A 19,618-nucleotide genomic window follows, 5' to 3' on the forward strand; every position below is an offset into this window, starting at 1 on the left:
AGATCCACTTATGCTTAGAGTTTCAATAGTGTTCTCTCTATTGATGTAATTTTGCAAGCAGATACAAATGAGGATCAGGTGATAATACAAGAGAAATCCACTACATGTAACTTTTTTTTCAGATGGTAAGTCTTCCTTTGCTATGTCTACAAAATCATCTCATTCCAAGTTGAAAATCTGAATCTTTATATCGCCTTCAATTAATGACAAGAAAGAGCACATTACATTGTAGCAGTGATAACTCTGATCCTCTTCATACATGTTGGTTCATTTTATCTGGACAGACAAAATACCCCAATACAATGAATAACTTCCTAGCTTTTCTGTAGATACCAAGTGGGTGGTGGTCCAAAAGTCTTGCCAATTTCAACCATAGACTCTTCAGTCTTATGTTTCAACAAAATTATGTCTGTTGCTTTGTAATTGCCAGTATAATGTCGTTCAAAGGCTACTCTGTAGCGGCATGTTGCAACATACAGAAACACAGAGTAGGTGTGGCTTACATTGCAATGATGGCAGCATTCCTTGTGGACATCATCTGGAGCTCCTCACATGAGCATGGTCCTATGTGGACCACGCCGAGCAACACTCTTGAAAGGGCTGTTAAACACTCAAACCCCCCTTCCAATTCCTTCTTAGCGTATGTTCTTAAAATGATGTCCGTAACATATGCTGAGTCTTCCCCTTCATTAAATACACATGCATGTCCTCTCCCCAAGACCGTTAGCTGAAAGTTCAGCCTTACGGGTACAGGTTGGGAGATGATCTACTTCATCAGTTGCTGCAAGGAGAACCAGTCCCCGGCTAAATGTTTTCTTAGCTTTCTTTCTTGTGGTACACACTGCTCTGCCTGTACTACTGGAATGCCTAAACAGTTGCTGGTGCTCTTGTACTATTGATCCAGCACTACTGCTTGTACTTGGTCCAGTCTGGGGTACAGTCATCCATCTCGGAAAAACTATATATGATTCGCCTCAAATTTCGGTCAAGAAATGTGGTTATTTTTCACATAATATCGGGTCATGATCCAGAAAAAACACAATAATAATATTTCCGAAGTTTGATCTGTTTTCCACATAAAACAAGTATTCAATTTACATGAAATATTTCCGCCCGGATAATAACACGAAAAATATCTCAACTGTCGACATCAAAATAATATGCGTCCTTGACAGAATCTAAGACGAGGAGAATAAATCACCACTTTTCCCAGGAAACATGTTTGCAAGTATTAATACATATAGTCTCAGTTAGGTAGATTATTCTTCTAACCCAATTACCAGGAAAATCAGATTCAAGAAAGAGATGTAGACCTATACTAAAGACTCAGGCAATATTACTTTCATAACCTATTGAATATGAATAAACATTTAATTTTAAAGTGCTTGGAACTAAATCAGCATTCAAATATCTAAAAAATGTATATTCTTATACCTGTAAACCAATGTTTGTTTGTTTTCTCTTTATACCTCAGTGAGGTTGGCGAAACGCCTTTATTTTATTTAGTTTATATATCAAGCTCAAAAACTTGCTATTCCACAATATTGTGGCTCAAAAGCCACGACATGTAAGTTAACATTATCAAAACATTATGTATAACTTATTACAGTATATTCAAATGAACCTTAAGTTCATCCCAGACATTTTGATTTTCTTTTATAATTGTTGGCACATTTTCTGCATTTGTTGTTATTTCATTCAATCTTTCTACTTCATTAATAAAGAGCAGTGGTATAGGAGTAAATATATTGGTTTCACTATATCTTATTTTGGCCTTGTAAACTGAAAACGATGCTATAATTAAGAGCAGGTTTACAAAATCAAAATGTGAGTCTTTCTTGTTCCAACCATGTAAACCAATGTTGCCTGACATGACTCTTTCCACCATGTTTCGCCAGCTATGATGGGGTGCTGTCCTGATGGCCACCAACATGTTATAAGGTCCAGCATCAGGAAAAGAGCAATCAATGCCAGCTGGTTGGAAACATGGGTATTGTTGTGGTCTAGGCCTCCATCTGTATACATCAACAGGATTGGGTTTCTGTCTCCTGTTTGTGCCTAAAAATATACAAAGTAAAAGATTAGTATACATGTATTAGTAAGTAACACTTCACTGTATTCTGATGTCCTGGTGTCTGGTTCATTTAAATATCTGAAATAGACTAGATATTTGAAAATCATTAATAACTTAAATGTCTTTGTATTGGAAACCTGTAAATCATTAATAACTTCATACATTTACTGTATGAGAGATAACTTTTTATTCCTATTCACACAATAAATACAAATGTAACATTGTGCAATGACAAGATCTGCTTGGAATCAAATTACAAGTGTACTTCTTGTCAGATTGACACAAAACCTATCAAAAGGTAGAGTAGTTAGTATTAAATAATTCATATCATTTTAAAATCTCTGACATGTATGAATAAACCAAAAGATGCAACCTGGGGCTTATTATCAATGAGAATAATTTATTGAAATATGTGACGTGTCATGTCAAAAGGAGACACTTTTGGGCAGGTTATGAATTTTGAGATTTTTACATATCTTAAATATAGAGATATTTTGCTCCACAACACCGTTTTCTCCAATGAAATCGGACATTCCTAAGCGAAGAAATTGAGTTCGGAAATTCATGGTATTATAAAATTGGAAATTGAGATATCGGCCTTTAAAAATATTATTGACAATGATGAGAATAGGAATTAACTTGAAAAATGTCTCAAAAAATACAAGATACCAGTTATATTCAGGTCTGAAACTATCAGACAATATTTTTAACTTTAATAACATCACAAATTCGCAACAAACCCAAATTGTGAAAAAATCACCCACCGGCAGATTTTTGGCTATATCTCCATTAACTATCCTGCCCAAAAGTGTCTCCTTTTGACATGACACGTCACATATACCGGTAGAAAGAATAAGAAAATTTTAGGTAGGTATAAAAGGCTAATCTCAGCCCATACATACATTGAAATTGGGCTTTTCCAACGCTTAACTGACTTTTACAGTCATAGTCATGAATTATTAAAGACAACAACTTAATACAAAAGGCCAAAGTGGCCTATGGTTGCCTGTACCTCACTTGAAAAGCTGTGCCAAAGGGAATGTATCTCAGTAAAAAAAAAAAAATGGCGTAGAATTTTAATGCAAATAAGTTTTGAAATGCAAAAAAAAACAATGAGATATTGGCTGACCTTCCATACCTACTAACTAAACACCAACTGATTATCCTAAATTTTCATCATCTTTGTATGGCCAAAACAAATCGGAGACGTTTCGGAGAGGTAGAGGATGTCACACGTTCCTCACTTCTGAGCCAAATTAAACTGAGACTCCTCACCCACGACATATATTTAAAAAATGGCCTCACTGTGGAGATCAAATGGGAGAAATCCCTGAAAATTTATTTTTTACAGCCAAACAGCAAACTCTAAATGATGTTGACTTGTGTTGGTACTGGCATTATACTGGATACTCATACTGGTCACGAAACACCAAATTTTAATATGTAAAGAAAAAAAACTCACAGGGCTCCTTACCAATATGCTCAAAGACTTTTATGTTTTTAAATCAGTAAAATCACACTCCCAACTTACCAAAAATGAAATTATTATTTTATTAGAAAAAAAAAAAGAATTTATGAGCAAAATTTTGAAATGGCCACCCGAAATAAATGGTGCGTAACATTTTTGATACTGGCATATAAAAAAAAAAACAGGGAAGGGATGGGCTCGGGTTGCGGGGGCTCGTTGTCATATGTAGCCTCAGACGGGCTAGCTGTTGCAGTGGGTCGGGGATGGGGCTCCTGGGCCGGGGTGGTAGGTACTGCGGCCTCCAGGAAATCTAATAGCTCATCATGGTCGAAGTCTACGCTAAGGCTGTCCTCTAGCTGGCCACAGGGGGGAGGGGGAGGGAGGGAGAGGAATGTGCGTCTCTTTCCATAGGAGCGGTGGCGGTGGATGGAACTCTATTGCGATTATTAGAGCAACATCTTTCATGGCGGACGATGTGGCTTTTCTTTCCAGTTTGGTAGAACTCACAGTGTTGGCAGGTGTACTTGGCTTTTCTAGCTCTACAGTGCGTCTGCTTATGGATGGCATGTTCCTCCTTACAATTCAGCTACTTGCAGTTCCGCCATTATGCACTATGTGCGGGGAGAGCCTCGAACTGGCAGCATACATGAAAGGAAGAATTATGTAACCTTACACAGAACGTTATGACTAGTTCAATTCCCATTCATGTATGCTGCCAGTTCGAGGCTCTCCCGCACATAGTGCATAATGGCGGAACCGCAAGTAGCTTAATAGGTCTGGCATTCACACCTGCCATGTTCACACATGTATATCTTAGCCCTCCTGGGTAATATCTTTGGAGCCACGACTAAAGGGAAAGAATGAGGAGGTCTGGAATGCCGATTCTTTCAGACCAACTTTCACTTGTAGAAGGACCCCTCAATATCCTGCGGTATATCAGTAACAAACTGTACGGAAGGGATTAACGACGTCTTAGTAAAGTCATGGTCTGCTACCGCAAAAGCCTGTTCCTTTACTATCACTGCTCCACTGCAGCCACAGGGAATCCTAGCTCCTCAACTTTGATCCTGTGCTTCAAGTATTCTGAGTACTAAATTACTTTAAGAGTCCATTATAATTTATAAAAGGTCACCATAGTTGGGATCACATATATTTGTGTTTGTATCTGTGCATAATATTGATGGTCTAGTTTAATTGTTGGCTGTCCATCTACTATTTTCAGACACTGTGTGCTGTCTGTGGTCACTTCGTTTATGTTTGTATGGGCATTTGATCTCAATTACTCCTGTACCATGACACTCACAATTGCATCCGGAGATGCTCCAATAAATGGTTTGTCTTCTTTAAGCCATAGGCCTGTCTTGTGAACCGTCACATTTCCGTGATGATTGCAGGCATGTAGAGTTTCCAAATATTCTTTAAGGGCAACAGATTTGTTCCGCCTTCCCCAATCAATAGCAGCAACTCTGCAGATGCTATTCCACAGACTTTTTTCAATAGACTTGAAGATGGCTTGTCCATCTTTGTATGGAGTACTTGGTGCACATTTGATGATGTTATCCTGCCTGCTTGCATCTCGTGCCACAGAGTGGACTCAACTGCTGCATTGCTTGGTCTCTAAGATTTGTTACCTGATCTGGACTTACTCTAATTGATGTTGCTGCAGCATTTACTGCTGTGTCTTCATTCTTGTTATTGTCTGGTTTATATATAAGGTCCTCATGTTCAGTGGTAGCTCCATACATTTAGGTTCAGCTATGGGAGTTGTGTGAGTGAATGGTGTACATTATTCATCAAAAGAACTTAGTCCTACACATGTAGGAGCTTTATCACCCAAGTCAGCTATGAATTTCTTTTGCTGATCTGTGGATGCTTCCATTGAGGAATTGGTGTTTTGTCATTTTTTCAATAATAGACGAAAGTGGCAAGTTTTCTGTGTCACAGAAAAACGGACAAATCCACAGAATTTAAGAAAAAAACAGAAAACACACAAATTTGTGGAAAACATGTTTTTCGTTGAGAAAATGTAGAAAAAATAATGAGAATGTGAGGTAAAAATAATGAAAATGAAGTATGTCTTCAAAGATATCAACCTTAAAACAACTAGACATAAAGTAGAATCAGTAGACATACACTGATATTTAATTTTGATTTGTTAAATGTGACTTTTAATCATGGAATTTGAACACGGAATTGAAATTACATCACGGAAAATCACAGAATTTAGTATTTAAAACCACACGGAAAATCACAGGATTTGGTGTTTTACATCACGGAAAACTTGCAACTCTATAATAGACGATCTTTGGATGAATGTTTGTAAAAATTGATTTTGTGGACTGGGGTGGCTTCGACGTTTTTTGTGAATGACTTTTTCCAGAGGCATGTTTGCTCTGTGCATACAGCTCTTGTGTAGCCAAGACGGACTGCTGCCTCCACCTTAAATAAAACCGCAGCTACATGGGAACATAATTCACAGCTTGAGAAGAACATAATGCTAATCTGAAAGAGAAAACAAAGTAAAAGGAACAATATTTTGTGTTAATGTAAATGTGATGTCATTAAAATCAGAAGAGTGATGAAACAAACGCCTAAATAAAAAAAAAAAATTAAAAATAGAATTTGATCTTGGTGTAATGTAATGGTACATACATGTAAAATACATTTGTAAATGTAAAAAGCACAATACAAAAATGATTTATGGTAATATTTACCTATCGGCCACACAATGAATGTGGATACGATAGGGATCGAGCATTGGTGGGTAGTCAACCTGGATCAGAGTCTGACACCGGCCCGTCATTACACTGGCACCCTCACTTGACAGGCTGTAGAAGGTGCATAAGGGAATCTCGTTGGCTTTAAAAAAACTGATGATAGCCTTATATCCCTAGCTGCAGCAGAAACATCCGGAGCATCAATGTTGGCCAGATATGATGTCAGCATAATATAACCTTCATTCAGGTACCTACATGATAAATATGATCATAACAGGACATTGTAAGGTTGTACTTAGTCTTCATAATTCTATTTTCTTGAAAACCACATAGCCACAAAGACAAAGTGGCCCTTTCAAGGTACTATTGTGCTGCATCAGAAATTATACAATAAAAAGTTGACACATTATTAATATCATTTGTATAGCCTTGTAGTCTCGTAGAATGCCACCATATAAGTCCATATATCAGTGTTAGAATTAAGAACTATACAAAAGGTAACTCATTTGTTTCATGTTTTTACTTACTGTGCACACAATGCCAGAGATTTGGTTGTAGAAATATCCGTTTACTCATCTGTTATAAGCCCATAGGCTGGAGTTGTTTTCAGGAGGTCAAAATGTTCTGTTTTAATAATATCTGCCAGGGCACTCTGAAATACAATGTAAAATTAAAGTTAAAGTTTGAGTAATAGTAAAATTAAAGTTTGTGAACCATTTATAGATTGTAAAGAAATGCCTATCCTGTTATCTTGTATTTTTAAACTCACCTCCTTCTGACTTACCAGCTATGTGAACTAATTTGTTCCTTTTGGTGAGGTCGGTGAATACAGAATCTAAACTTGAACTTGTCAATGTGCTTCTCCAATTTTCATCAAAATTGACTCATTAAACTCGAATTGAGCTTTGTTACCTTTGAACCTGAACTGTAATCCAGCTGCTTTCTTTAGTGGTTTCACTCTCCTTCTTCTGGGCATTCATTGCCCTATCAAAATTAACTTGGAACGAACCTAACGCTTCTGAAACTTGTGCCTTCACAATATCTGCCACTTGTTTGACTGATAAAAAAGCAGGATTATTTACTATTGATGTTCCTGCAACACTGAACTGAAGCAATTAGTTGCAATGCTAGCTATGCAAGTTCTTATTTGCAGTTGTTCAATCGGCGACACTCGTTAGTGAAGGTTGCAGAATTTTGCTACTCACTCGTTCACAAACAGTCAGTCGTCACGAAGATATCTCAGCACGGGGAACAAACAATGCTAGTAGTTTTTTCAGCTCAGGTGATGAAAACATACCTGTTCCAGCCCGTTTGTCCCGTCTCCCTCGATCACCACGTCTGGTTTTCTTGGCTTTGGTCATATTCCCGAAAACACGAAAATCAAACAGAAATATTAAAAAACAACCGCTAGCTATGGTGTAGTCCGACTCTGATGCTCAAGAAAGATTGACCACGAAAGTCCACTAAACGCAACGCCCGAAGAAAAAAAAGAGTGGAATGTCCTCCGCAGCTTGAGAAGAACATAATGCTAAACAGAGTAAAAGGAATAATATTTTGTGTTAATGTAAATGTGATATCATTAAAATCAGAAGAGTGATGAAAGATCTGAATCAAAAATTTCAAAAATGTCATTAGGTCAGATTAGATTGTCATTGTCATCTCATTGATCAGATCTTGGTGTAATGTAATGGTACATACATGTAAAATAAATGTAAAAAGCACAATACAAAAATTATTTATGGTAATATTGACCTGCTTCACATGGCTGTAAGATTGATAAGTCTTTCGCCTTATTTCTGTTATTGAAGTTGTGTTCTTGGTCTTCTCTATATACATCACTTGCACGTGACGTCACACGGTATCGATCTTGCACCTGTCCGCCATTTGTACGGGACGCTGTGTATGCACGATATTGTATTGTTTTCCAAACACAGACATGTAGCAGTATTTTCCGTGATAGTTGATGAAGAAGTCTGTTACTTTGAGCAAATCAAATAACAATGTTTTTATCAATAAAACGCTCAAAATAAAATTGTTATCAACACAGCTGTAATAATACTAATTAAAAACTATATTAAGAGCCTTGACTTATTATTTAATTTTCATTTTGAATAAAATGAGTATTTTTCCACGCCGCGACTACATAAATCAAAGTGCACGAACAGCACGTTGTTTAAAGTCCATTCGATCAGCTGATTTTCGTCAACACACACACGCAATACGATAGAATCTTCCTCATTTTAATTATACAACGGTGCTTTTTCAAACAAGTTTTGCTTCTTATTTTAAGTTGAGCATAAACTTACAGTATGCCTGATTTTTGTTGTGTTATTGGCTGCTCAAATGAGGGCGGAGATGTCGAAGAAAGTGGGAAAAAGATAAGCTTCTATTCCATACCAGCCATCAGACAGGCAGATGATGAACGTGCAATAACAACGGAGAGGCGCACCGCTTGGATTTCTGCCATCAAACGAGAGAAGAATACCTCTACTAACAAACCATGGGAACCTTCTAAACACAGTAAAGTGTGTTCAGTACACTTTCATTCAGGTAAAATGTAGTTCAAATTAGTTTCAGCCCTTTGCCTGTCACCCAGCCATGATCATGATGATCATCATCATGATGATCATCATGATGGCGATGATGATCCGATGCAAAAAAGTTTGTTGTCAATTGTGAACAACATGAATATGACAACATGAACATGTATGACTAAAAAAAGCTTCAACCATGATACTTTCATGTGATTCTGGCTGGGTAACCTGACCATTTGCCAACATTTGTATAGAGAAGCGTCTAGTAAAAAGATACACACTGATCATAAATAACGGAAAGTGCAACTTGCTACATATCTATAGATTCTATACCGTAACTGATGAGTTCTGTAATCAGCAATTACTTAAAATTTATTGTTTAATTTTTGTTTTTACAGGAAAGCCATCCTACCGCTTATCCAAGACTCACCCAGACTGGATTCCAACCGTCAACATGGGCCACAACAGTGCTTCGGTGTCAGGAGGAAAGCGTGTGTCTGTGGAAAGACATGAGCGAATAAAGAAAAGGAAAAAGCAGATCCAAACCAATGAAGCTGCATGTGCCCTCATCGATTTTCATCAGCAGGAAGCACCTCAAGCGCCGCCAGAAGTACCGGAAGAGCCGACAAAGGAGCAAGAAACCCAGACTGACCTTGAGTGGGATAAGGAACTTAGACAGTTAGTCGCGGATAGTGAAGAGCTGCGCCTTTAACAGTGCAACAGAAGGATAAAGTGATCAAGTCAATGTCTCTGACTGAAGAGGCATTAAGAGATGATTCGGAAAAGCTGGTATACTATACTGGATTACCATCATGGATAACTTTAATGACTGTGTTTAATCTAATCTCACCATTCTTGCCAGAAAAAAATGCGAACTGCAAGTTGACACCATTTGAGCAGATGATAGTGTTCCTTATGAAAATCACTCATAATTTTGGACATCTAGACTTAGCGTATCGCTTTCTTGTTAGTACTTCTACAGTTTCCAGAACCTATCACCGTGTGCTTGATGCTATGTCAGTAAGACTTGGACACTTAATACATTGGCCGTCTCGACTTGCTCTGAGGACAAGCATGCCTACTGCATTTTTGAAATTTTACAAAAAGGCTTGTGTTATTATTGACTGCACAGAAGTGTTTATTGAAACCCCAAGCGACTTTTTAGCCCGAGCCCAAACGTGGTCAAATTATAAGCACCACAACACCATTAAGTTTTTAATTGGCATCACCCCACAAGGAACTGTTTCTTTCATAAGTAGATGTTGGGGAGGGCGGGTATCTGACAAGGAAATCACAGAGACAAGTGGACTATTGAACTATTTAGAAGCAGGAGACGTCATCATAGCTGACCGTGGATTTACTGTGAGCGATTACTGTCGACTTGCAATGTGCGAAATTGTAATTCCACCATTTACGAGGGCCAAAGCGCAATTAACAAAGAAGGAGGTTGACTGGTCGAGAGAACTTTCAATTGTTCGCATTCATGTGGAACGTGTGATCGGGCTTGTGAAACAGAAATATTCAATTCTTCAAGGAACTCTTCCACTCTCAATGGTTGGTGGTATTGATATGTTAGGAAATGGTGATGCCCCTATTGATAAACTTGTGAAAGTATGCTGTGCACTCACCAACCTCTGCCCTCCAATAGTGCCAATGGACTAGAGACATTAGAACTTTGTAAAATGAAAACTTATAGTGAAAAACTTTTATATAAGGCAAAAAAAAAATTGGTGAAATAATATCAATTGATAAATTGGGATTGAGATGATCAGTTGCATTCATTCTGATAACACTGGTTATCATTTGTACATGCAGCTTGTTGAAATTGTTACTGTAAAACACTTGAGTTAATTTCGCGAATTTATTTCATGGTAGGCAAAAATCATAAAATAAACATTTTGCAATGTTTACAGTGTACCAAATTTCAAAATCGCTAAATTATATTCCCATAAAATTGTCACTGATTTTCAATTCACGAAAAGAAACATCCTTCAAATTAAAGTGTTTTACAGTATATCATTGTTCCTCTAACATTTTTGTTCAATGTTGCTGAACTAGTGACTTGACATTTTATTGTAGTTTACTTACTAGTTACTACCATTATAAAGGTGGGAATGATGAAAAGATCATGCATTAAAACAACATTTTCAGTTTTGCAATATCTTTAATATCTTTATTCACAGACTGCCATTCAAATTGAAATGTCTTTTTCAAGGACACAGAAATCTGCATGCTATTGAAATTTAAACTTGCTTATATTATAACTAAGGACAAGTTGACCCTTCATGCAGGCTGTATGCTGAAGAATTGGGAAGAGTTAGAAAAACAGTTACCATGGTGATAGCTGAATGTTCCACTATCCTTCATCATCATGTTCATGTAATTTGATTGTGATAAGGTTTTAAGGATTTTAGTTGAGCAAAATTGAAAAAAAGAGCATGAACAAAAGCAAACTATAGAGGAAGGATGGCAGAAACATGGGCTTATGACCATGGTAATTTCAATGCAGTCCTCACACGAAGGCTCAGCTTGTTCTTATTTTACAAACACATAAGAGCTACATGAACATGTATCCATTTGTAATAATACAAATTGGATGAATTGAAAATGTAATCAAATTATTTGTGGTATTCTTGTGTACAGATTGCTGCACTGAAAAACATTTAACAAAGTTGTGAAACCTGATGAGCAAATAATGTACACAATTATTCTTAAATCTTTGTGATATTTGAAATTGTTCTATTTCGCAATTTACTTTACACATAACAAATTGTTCATATTTTCTGCATTATAAATACTTGTACAAACTGTGATAAACATTTTTCTGAGAAGAAATAAATTGAATGAGTTTTGAGAGACCTGTATTAATAAAATACCAGAAGAAAATAAACCACCAATGTTTCCATGTGTGAATTTGCATCAAACAAAATTGTAGGCCTATAGTAACATTTCAGAAATTCATTAATTGTGATATACACTAGAGGTCTACTGCTAACTTGACTGATGTTATTTTATTATTTGTACATGACAGATACTAGTAACATCAACCATGTTGGCAGTAGGACTATGTATGTTAACATTTCTGTGAAATCATACAAAAAGCAGGGCTAGAAATTTCACTTTGCGTAGATTCAAATTTAACAAAAATTGGTCAATGTACTGTACAATTCAATGAGGGAAATTTATTCTCATATCTGATCGTCGAGAGAATCGTCGCGACTCGCAAGATTCAATTCCTTGATTCTCGTTGAATTTCTAGTCCTGAAAAGTAAATGGTTTAGGAAGGAAGTTCCAGCTGCCAACGAATCTATTCAATATCATGCATTAGAGAAAACAAACTATGCATCTGCCCTGAGTCCAGTCTTTTAATGTTCAAGAGAGTTGTAACAGTCACTTTTTGTTTTGTTTTCCCCTCTTAAACTTTGGCAAAGTTCTGCAATATGGGCAGTACCACTTTCCCTTGGGTGGACATCGTATTCTCAGACATTCCATGTGGAAGTACTTAATTGCACAGTCTTTGTTTGCACACTTCAGCATGCACTCCTCATCATGGGCTGGCATGTTGCAGTAGCACACCAGCTTACCCATAGTATCCTCTGTGTCATTATCAGCTGGTTCCTCGTGGTTAACTACATCTTTCAGAACAATCCCATCATGCCCTGCCACTACCTGCCTCGTTAGCCATTTGCCAACCAGTTCTGGCAGAACGCCGTATTTGATAAAATGTTCCACCTGAGGGATTTGGTCTGCGAAGAAATCAGTGTCCCGATAAATCCGTCTAACGATAAGATCTTTGTGATTCCAAATCACAAAAATCGCAATATGGCTTTTTGCAAACGTTCATTTGGGCTTGCACTTGGTAATAGTATGGGTGGTTATGCTTCAATTCTAGAGTATCTGAGTCGGTGTCTGGTGCCATGCAAAAAGTCTTCATCGCCTCATGATCATAGTTCTCCTTGTTTGGGAGATCCTTGTCGCAGTAAGTAAAGGGGCATTTTACCTCTAGAAGTCCTTCCCCACAGCAATCACAACTTATAATGCCATCTGGGCTGGCTGCTATGAATGGATGTTCTGCGCTGAGGTGTAAACCTGCTTCTCTACAGGTGAAGTTTTCGTGCCGCTCAAAGTGCGAGTCGCTCGATGAAAGCCTTTCTTGCTTTATCTTCATGTTCACAACTGTACCTAAGTAGAAAAGAACAAAAAACATGTTAATAAACATGCCTTAATTCCACTGATAGAGGTACCATTATAATGGATACGAGCTCATTCTGTTGTAATCATTTGACTAGCCATACTTAGGTAAAAAGTACGCTTGACCAGTCCATTCACGATTCATATCCGAGTACATAATACACGTTGAGGGGCCACTTCAAAGATACCAAGTATTGCACGTAATACTGTAAAACAAGTTAATTTTATGGGCAATTTAATTTCATGAATTTCGCTGTAGGCAAAAATCCGCAAAATTAAAATTTGGCAATGTTTACAGTGTACCAAATTTCAAATTAGCGAAATTTAATTCCCTTGAAATTAAAGTGTTTTACAGTAGCAAGGAATGAAGGTTTTGCTGCCATGGGGGAGGGGGGGTTGTGGTGTTTGAAAGTGGTCAAATAATTGCCCTACCCAAAATGACCACTTGAGGGAAACACAGTATTTTCCAAGAACAATGCAATAGATTTTTGTCAAGTACAGCAACATATACTGTAAATTTACATTAAAATAATACCAACCTAGTTGCTGCAGAAGAAAAGCGATGTGCTTCTGGATAACAAATGCGCTTTACAAGGCTCTGCGCCGGCATGGCTGGGTTGGTACAACATGCTGCCTTAAAGATGGAAGCTGTTACACGTCCAGTTCTCTGATGAAACCCAGTGTCCATGACCTTTTGACCTGCTTTTGACCGAAATAGGCACTTTGCGCACGCGTACTTTCTAAAAGTTGCCTTATTAGCTTGGCTGATACCCGTTGTCTTCAGATTCGGTTTCAGTAAATTTGAAATCGCTGTATTAAAAACATTTTAGGAGCGCTTAAATATAGAGCACCATGGATATTTGCAGCACGATATAGGAATTCATGTAGTACCCATCAGTCTCTAACCGCGGCACTTCACGAGCGCAGAGAAAAAAAAAACTGGGCCGTCTTTTGCCGTGTGTAAGATACGGTGGTTCCAGGTTTAAAAAACCGGACTGAATTGCCGTAGGCGTTATCGTCGCTGGATACCGTCTCCTCCTCTGGATGAAACCATAGATGACAATTTGCCTGGTCCCTGGAGCTTTTCTCCACCAACTCGATCTGTTCATCTGTTACCTGTAAATAGATAAGGATAGCAGCACATTCAAATACATGAACATGTAATTTCATAGTCTCCCATCACAGGTGATTGTGATGAGAGCATTGTATTTGCCAGGCAGAATAATTTTGTGTGTTCTACCATTGACAAGTGTGCCACGCAGTAATATGGCGGCGTGGCGCAGAACCGGCGCAGAACATTATTGCCTGCCATGGTTAAACTATTCTGCCAGGCATGATATATTCAAATGTTTTACACTAATTCAGCTCTTGGGTTAATGGTTAGCACATATAGTAGATAAATAAGTGTGTTACAACCCCAGTTACAACTCTGATCACGACAGGCGAAAACTTTCAAGACAACTATTTTGCCTGTGTTCCTTTTTGTTTGCTTTACCAAGCCAGGTATTATGCAAAATGCTCCATCACAGTAGATACTTATCTTAAGCATGATGCAATATTAGAAACACACTTTTCAACAAAGAAAATTATTTACCTGCACAGTCGAATACACCCTTTCACACTCTGTCAGTAGATCTAAGTAGCCAAGTTCCAGCGTATCTGGGTTGTACAGGTATCCGAGGGCTCGGGGAAACCTTGGGTCACGGCTTACAGGAATAAAGTTCTTTGCATAGTCATCCAAGACCCGTAGAATAGCAGGCTTCTGCTCGCATCTGTCCAGTGACGCATAACACTGGCCCAGTTCAGCTTTAGTTGGCGGGGAATGGATTTAAGTTTAGCCTTGCGCGATGGGGTAGTTGGAGGAGATGAAAAGGCGTCGCTATTCCTCTGCTGATTTGGAGAGGTCATGGGGGTACGTGGGAGCTTCCTAGCTGGGGTGGATGGAGATGAAAAGGCGCCGCTATTCCTCTGCTGATTTGGAGAGGTCATGGCGATGCGTGGGAGCTTGCTTGCTGGGGTGGATGGAGATGATGCTAATGCCTTCTTCTTCTTTGTGCTTTTAACAAAAGTTTATATCTCTAACCATTGCAGCAGATACCTAAAAATAAAGTAAACACATAAACTCCATTAAATGATCTTGTTATTCACACACCTTTAATTAGACACATTGCAAGGCATTTGAAGGCAAAATAAAGTAATGGTCTGTTCAAAGCCATTTTGCAGTACAAGGTAATACAATGTCTAAAGGAATGATAATTAAATTTATTTGTTTATTTTATTTTTTATACATTTTTTTTTTTTTTTTTTTTTTTAAATAATACATTTTCAATTCTAAAAGGCATGCCAGGATTATGGGCAAACACATGTACATTGAGAACAAGCTTGTATGTTTACTATTAAAAATAAAAATAAAAACTCACCTCTTGTGTTGGTGGAAGCCATTCACACTTCTGAGATGTGCATGCATCTAATCCACTTTGCTTCCGAATGAATACAGCCCGGCAACAGCTGACATTGCACATGCAACATGCGAACAAGTTTCACCAAGTCTGGAATTCAAAACAAACATTAATGTTAAAATGATATCTTTTTCGGACAAAAAAAAAAAAAACTAGCATGTAGACGTAAGTGACAATTAAATGTACCGACTACTGTGCAGTAACTATTATTTGGTCAGTTTGTTCAATATAAATTACTATTATTTTTTTAACCAACTGCTTCCATCATACAGGAATTGCTAAAATGGCAAGTTTTTAAAAAACAATAATTGAAACATTCAGTTGCTGTGTCGGACCCGATCATTATTTAATTTCATTTGATTGTCTGTGGTTCAATTTGCTTTTGGACAAATTATTATTTAGGAAGAATATTAAATACACTGCTTGCTTGATTTCTTCTGAGGCTCGTGGTGAAAGTCCAAAATGCGATTAGGCGCGTATGATTCATAAAAATTTCGCAATTGCATGTAACCTGCACTTTTGCCACAAGTCTCTGGTCATCAGAACACACACTTTTCACTGTAGGTCAACGCATCAAAATAATGTAGCTTACCCAGCCATACAATCACAGTGAGCCGCCATGATTTCACCGCTTGCCTCTGCCACAAACCACACACTGGTAAGGGTTGCTCTTACTGCCATAGAATGGCGACTCTCGCTGACACAAGGAACCGATCACCATATTGATGAAGACGAAGGACCTCACCCAACCTGCCTCGACAAAATTGTCAGCTCCAATACACCCCTTGAACGCCTGTGAAGATAAAACATGAATAAGAATGGTGAAAGGCTCAGGACACTATTGTTGTTATCAGTTGTCAGGGTTGATATTTTGAAGCCACTCCTTCTCAGATCTAAAATGTATAATGTTTTGCATGATGTTTACTGAATAATCCTTGCATTGCATATATAAGGTGGTCAGTAGAAATAATGCTGTTGTCCGACCTAATTATCTAATATCACCCTGCACTGGACTGCTTGTAGTGACCATTAACAGTTAATGTAAGCTTATCATGTTACATGTAAGTAATTTCAACATGTAAATTGTAATATGTTCAACTTCAGTTCAGGTTGTAACTTTAGCAAGTGCATCCATCATGTCCATGTCATCTGAGCTGACACTCATGATCATGACAGTGACATGATTTATGTTGTAAAATTAAAAATGTGCGTGTCGTAGCATTATTTCTCCTTCCCTAATTCTATTCAGATTTCGTGCAAATTCAGGCTAGTTATTAATATTATTTAATTAATGTAAGATGTTTGTTTCTTTACCTTTGTTGCTTCTTTGGTGTACGGACTTGGCGTATGTATCATGTACACTGAAATATCCCATGGTCGGATATTGGGAATTGTCGCCGGTCTAGCATCCCAAGCATCGTCTTTCAGGCAATACGGGTCCGTTGTCAGTCCACATTTTTCATTTTTTCAATGTAACGAGTTTTGGCGGTCCTTTGAGCTTGGATTTAAAATATTCTGAGTAAATCATGGCGAGAAATTGGAGTTTTACTGTAGCTTTTTCACACACGCAGTTCTAATTGTAAACACGGAAGTTTAAAAGGACGCGAAATATGCCGGAGTAACGTTCAGTTCAAGGCTGTCAATATTTTCTATTTCTTGTATAATTCAACATAAATTGCGTTATTGTACACATGTAAATTTGTTTTTATATTATTGTAATGATTTTGATGTCTAACATGTGTTTTTACTTGCAAATAAAGGAAAAAAGTTAAAAAGTAACGGCATCGCGGTCACGTGATATGTAAGTTCATTTACCGACCGGTGTAATTGTAAACGTAGTAAAACAGCAGTCGACAGAGCTCTGCGGCGAGCCCCGTACAAATGGCGGACGGAAAAAATCGATACTGACCGTGCAAAGGATCTATACAGGGTGTCCCAGAAAAAATTACCGGGCGAATGAATTTGGACGTAAGTCGAGAAATAGACATCAGAATCCTAATATCTAAACATCAGCGTGTCGCCCATCTTATTCTGCATCATATATGTCAATTTTACTGGTATCGGTTGAGTGATTGCGAAGAAATGAGCGATTACATAACGCACGCGTCAATTCACTTCATTCCAAGTTTGAAAGTAAGATAATTCAACACAATTCGCACTGTAGTGGTTACCTGTCAATGGGCTTCATGTTTTGTTCGGTGAAATTCTTTTCGTTCTTTTTAAACAATATGTTTCTTGCAAAATATTAATTAGGTTTTGTTCAAATTTGAAAACCTGCACGATATTGTAAAAAAAGCTTGCATGTAAGATGATGCTCGGTACTTGTAACTGACTTGTAACTATATTTTTTCGTTAATGTTGATATAAATGTAGCATAAAGAATTATTGCATAAAAGAATTCCAGCTGGCTTAAACAATTTCTCACACACATTTACGTTTTTGGAATATTTCGTAGAAATTGTAATGCAAAGTTTAAATCTTTTAAAACTTTAACATTAATGTTGCATGGTATCAAAACTCGCATGTCACGTAAACTGTAAGCACTTGATCATTGTCATTCTTGGCTCAAATGTTCTTTGGAAAGTTAAACTATAACATATTTTCACACCATAATAATTAAAGTTGGAAAGCTTCCAATTACAGAAATCAAAGTTTTCTCGGACAAACTGTTATTCATCTTCAGTGAAAGCATGAATAACATAACACCGTCGGATTATAAAATTGATAATGTGGATTAAATTTAATGACATAGACAAGCGGTGAGCGAGTATGAAAAAAGCGCATGTGATCAAACTTGGAATGAACTGCATTGATGCGCACATTATGTACTCGTTAATTTCTTCGCAACCACTCAATCGAATCAAATAAATTTTTTGTATGTGATGCACATTAAAATAGGCTATGCGCTACATTTTAAATTTTCTGATTCTAATGTCTACTTCTCGACTTACGTTCAATTTTATTCACTCGGTAATTTTTTCTGGGACACCCTGTATGTCTTTGCTGTCATTTTTGGTTCAGAAGGTAGCTTGCTTGGAAGGATGGGTAGTTGATTGCATAACTTTCTTCACATATCCCTGTCCCGTCATATCTGAGGCATCCCTTGAATTTAGTAGCCTCTGAGCACTATTGGGTTTAGCCTGGCTTCGGCTGAATGTTATAAATAAATGAAGATAAATAAATAAATGAGCAATTCACTTGGTGAGAAGCCATTCAGCAAGGGAGTTGACCAGTAGGTCAGCAAAGCAATGTAAGATCTTGATTCTTACGGAGCATCGCTTTCATAGTGCGCATTTGACTGCATGACCAAAGGGCTACTTATCTCAACTGATCTCAGATGATACTTCACCATATGCAGTGTGTTAAAACTTTCAAGGCTACGCGACCCCAACTTCTTGTCTACAATATTATTCATACTATGGAAACGCGATAATAAAGCTAAAGCCATTCTAGTGAGTACTGGAAACCTTGATCTCATTGATGACCATAGACCTGAATCTCTTTCCAGAATGTCCTTTCAGTTGCATGTGAAATCCATCTTGACCCAAATAATCTGCACTCTGATCACAATTATGCAGGGGAACCTTGTATAATTCTAAACACAAGCTCATTTAGCTTTTATGATGTCCTTCATAAGTTTGACAACTTTGGGCACCTTTTTTTAATGGTGATTCAAGAAAATTCGCTGATACAAGGAGACCATATCAGACTTTGGATATTCCAAGTTGAACACATAAAATTGTGGCCATCATTAGCCTGAACGCTTTAACAATGCACTCTGTCATGCATATCTGTATATTCTCTGCCAAGATGGCGTTTGAACATGTAGCTGCACTACCTTTCAAAATGTAAGGTCACCAACCCCATCAAGATCTTCAGGTTCTAACAATAATAAGTTGTCCAAGTTTTCCCTGAGAAGGTAGGGAACTGATACTAGTGCTAGCAAATCAACAGCCTCTGTGCAAGTGTTTAAGTTCTTCGCTCTTCCAGACAGCCACTGCAAATTTTTGACAAAAATGGATGGTTTTGATGCCAACTGAACAATATTGCTGCCTAAATCAATCTGAAAGTATAATAAGACACGTAACACTATTACACTACGTACCAACTGGTTCTATATACTGAAAGTTTTGTCTTAAATTAGCATTTGTCACCCCTTTATGTTCAAATGTCAG

General features: G+C 37.6%; 3 protein-coding genes across 3 annotated transcripts; 2 read left to right on the top strand and 1 right to left on the bottom strand.

Annotated features, from left to right (window-relative positions):
* The first annotated feature begins 8,547 nt into the window (after positions 1-8,547).
* LOC140168321 (uncharacterized) lies at positions 8,548-9,505 on the top strand. The gene is made up of 2 exons (XM_072191687.1): positions 8,548-8,809; positions 9,192-9,505. Exons 1-2 carry the CDS (start codon positions 8,569-8,571, stop codon positions 9,503-9,505), a joined length of 555 nt encoding a protein of 184 aa, XP_072047788.1. The 5' UTR covers positions 8,548-8,568.
* A 6-nt stretch (positions 9,506-9,511) lies between these two features.
* Positions 9,512-10,758, top strand: LOC140149263 (uncharacterized). The gene has a single exon (XM_072171515.1). It carries the CDS (start codon positions 9,538-9,540, stop codon positions 10,453-10,455), a length of 918 nt encoding a protein of 305 aa, XP_072027616.1. The 5' UTR covers positions 9,512-9,537; the 3' UTR covers positions 10,456-10,758.
* Positions 10,759-12,101: 1,343 nt separating this feature from the next.
* LOC140168328 (uncharacterized) lies at positions 12,102-16,124 on the bottom strand. Its single transcript, XM_072191699.1, is given in 7 exon segments — positions 12,102-12,606; positions 12,608-12,916; positions 12,918-12,975; positions 13,524-13,794; positions 14,901-15,040; positions 15,480-15,533; positions 16,036-16,124. Coding segments are annotated over 7 exon segments (1,344 nt in total). The 3' UTR covers positions 12,102-12,183.
* Between the last annotated feature and the right edge of the window lie 3,494 nt (positions 16,125-19,618).

The sequence above is a fragment of the Amphiura filiformis genome, chromosome 1, assembly GCF_039555335.1.
Source record: "Amphiura filiformis chromosome 1, Afil_fr2py, whole genome shotgun sequence".
NCBI lineage: Eukaryota > Metazoa > Echinodermata > Ophiuroidea > Amphilepidida > Amphiuridae > Amphiura > Amphiura filiformis.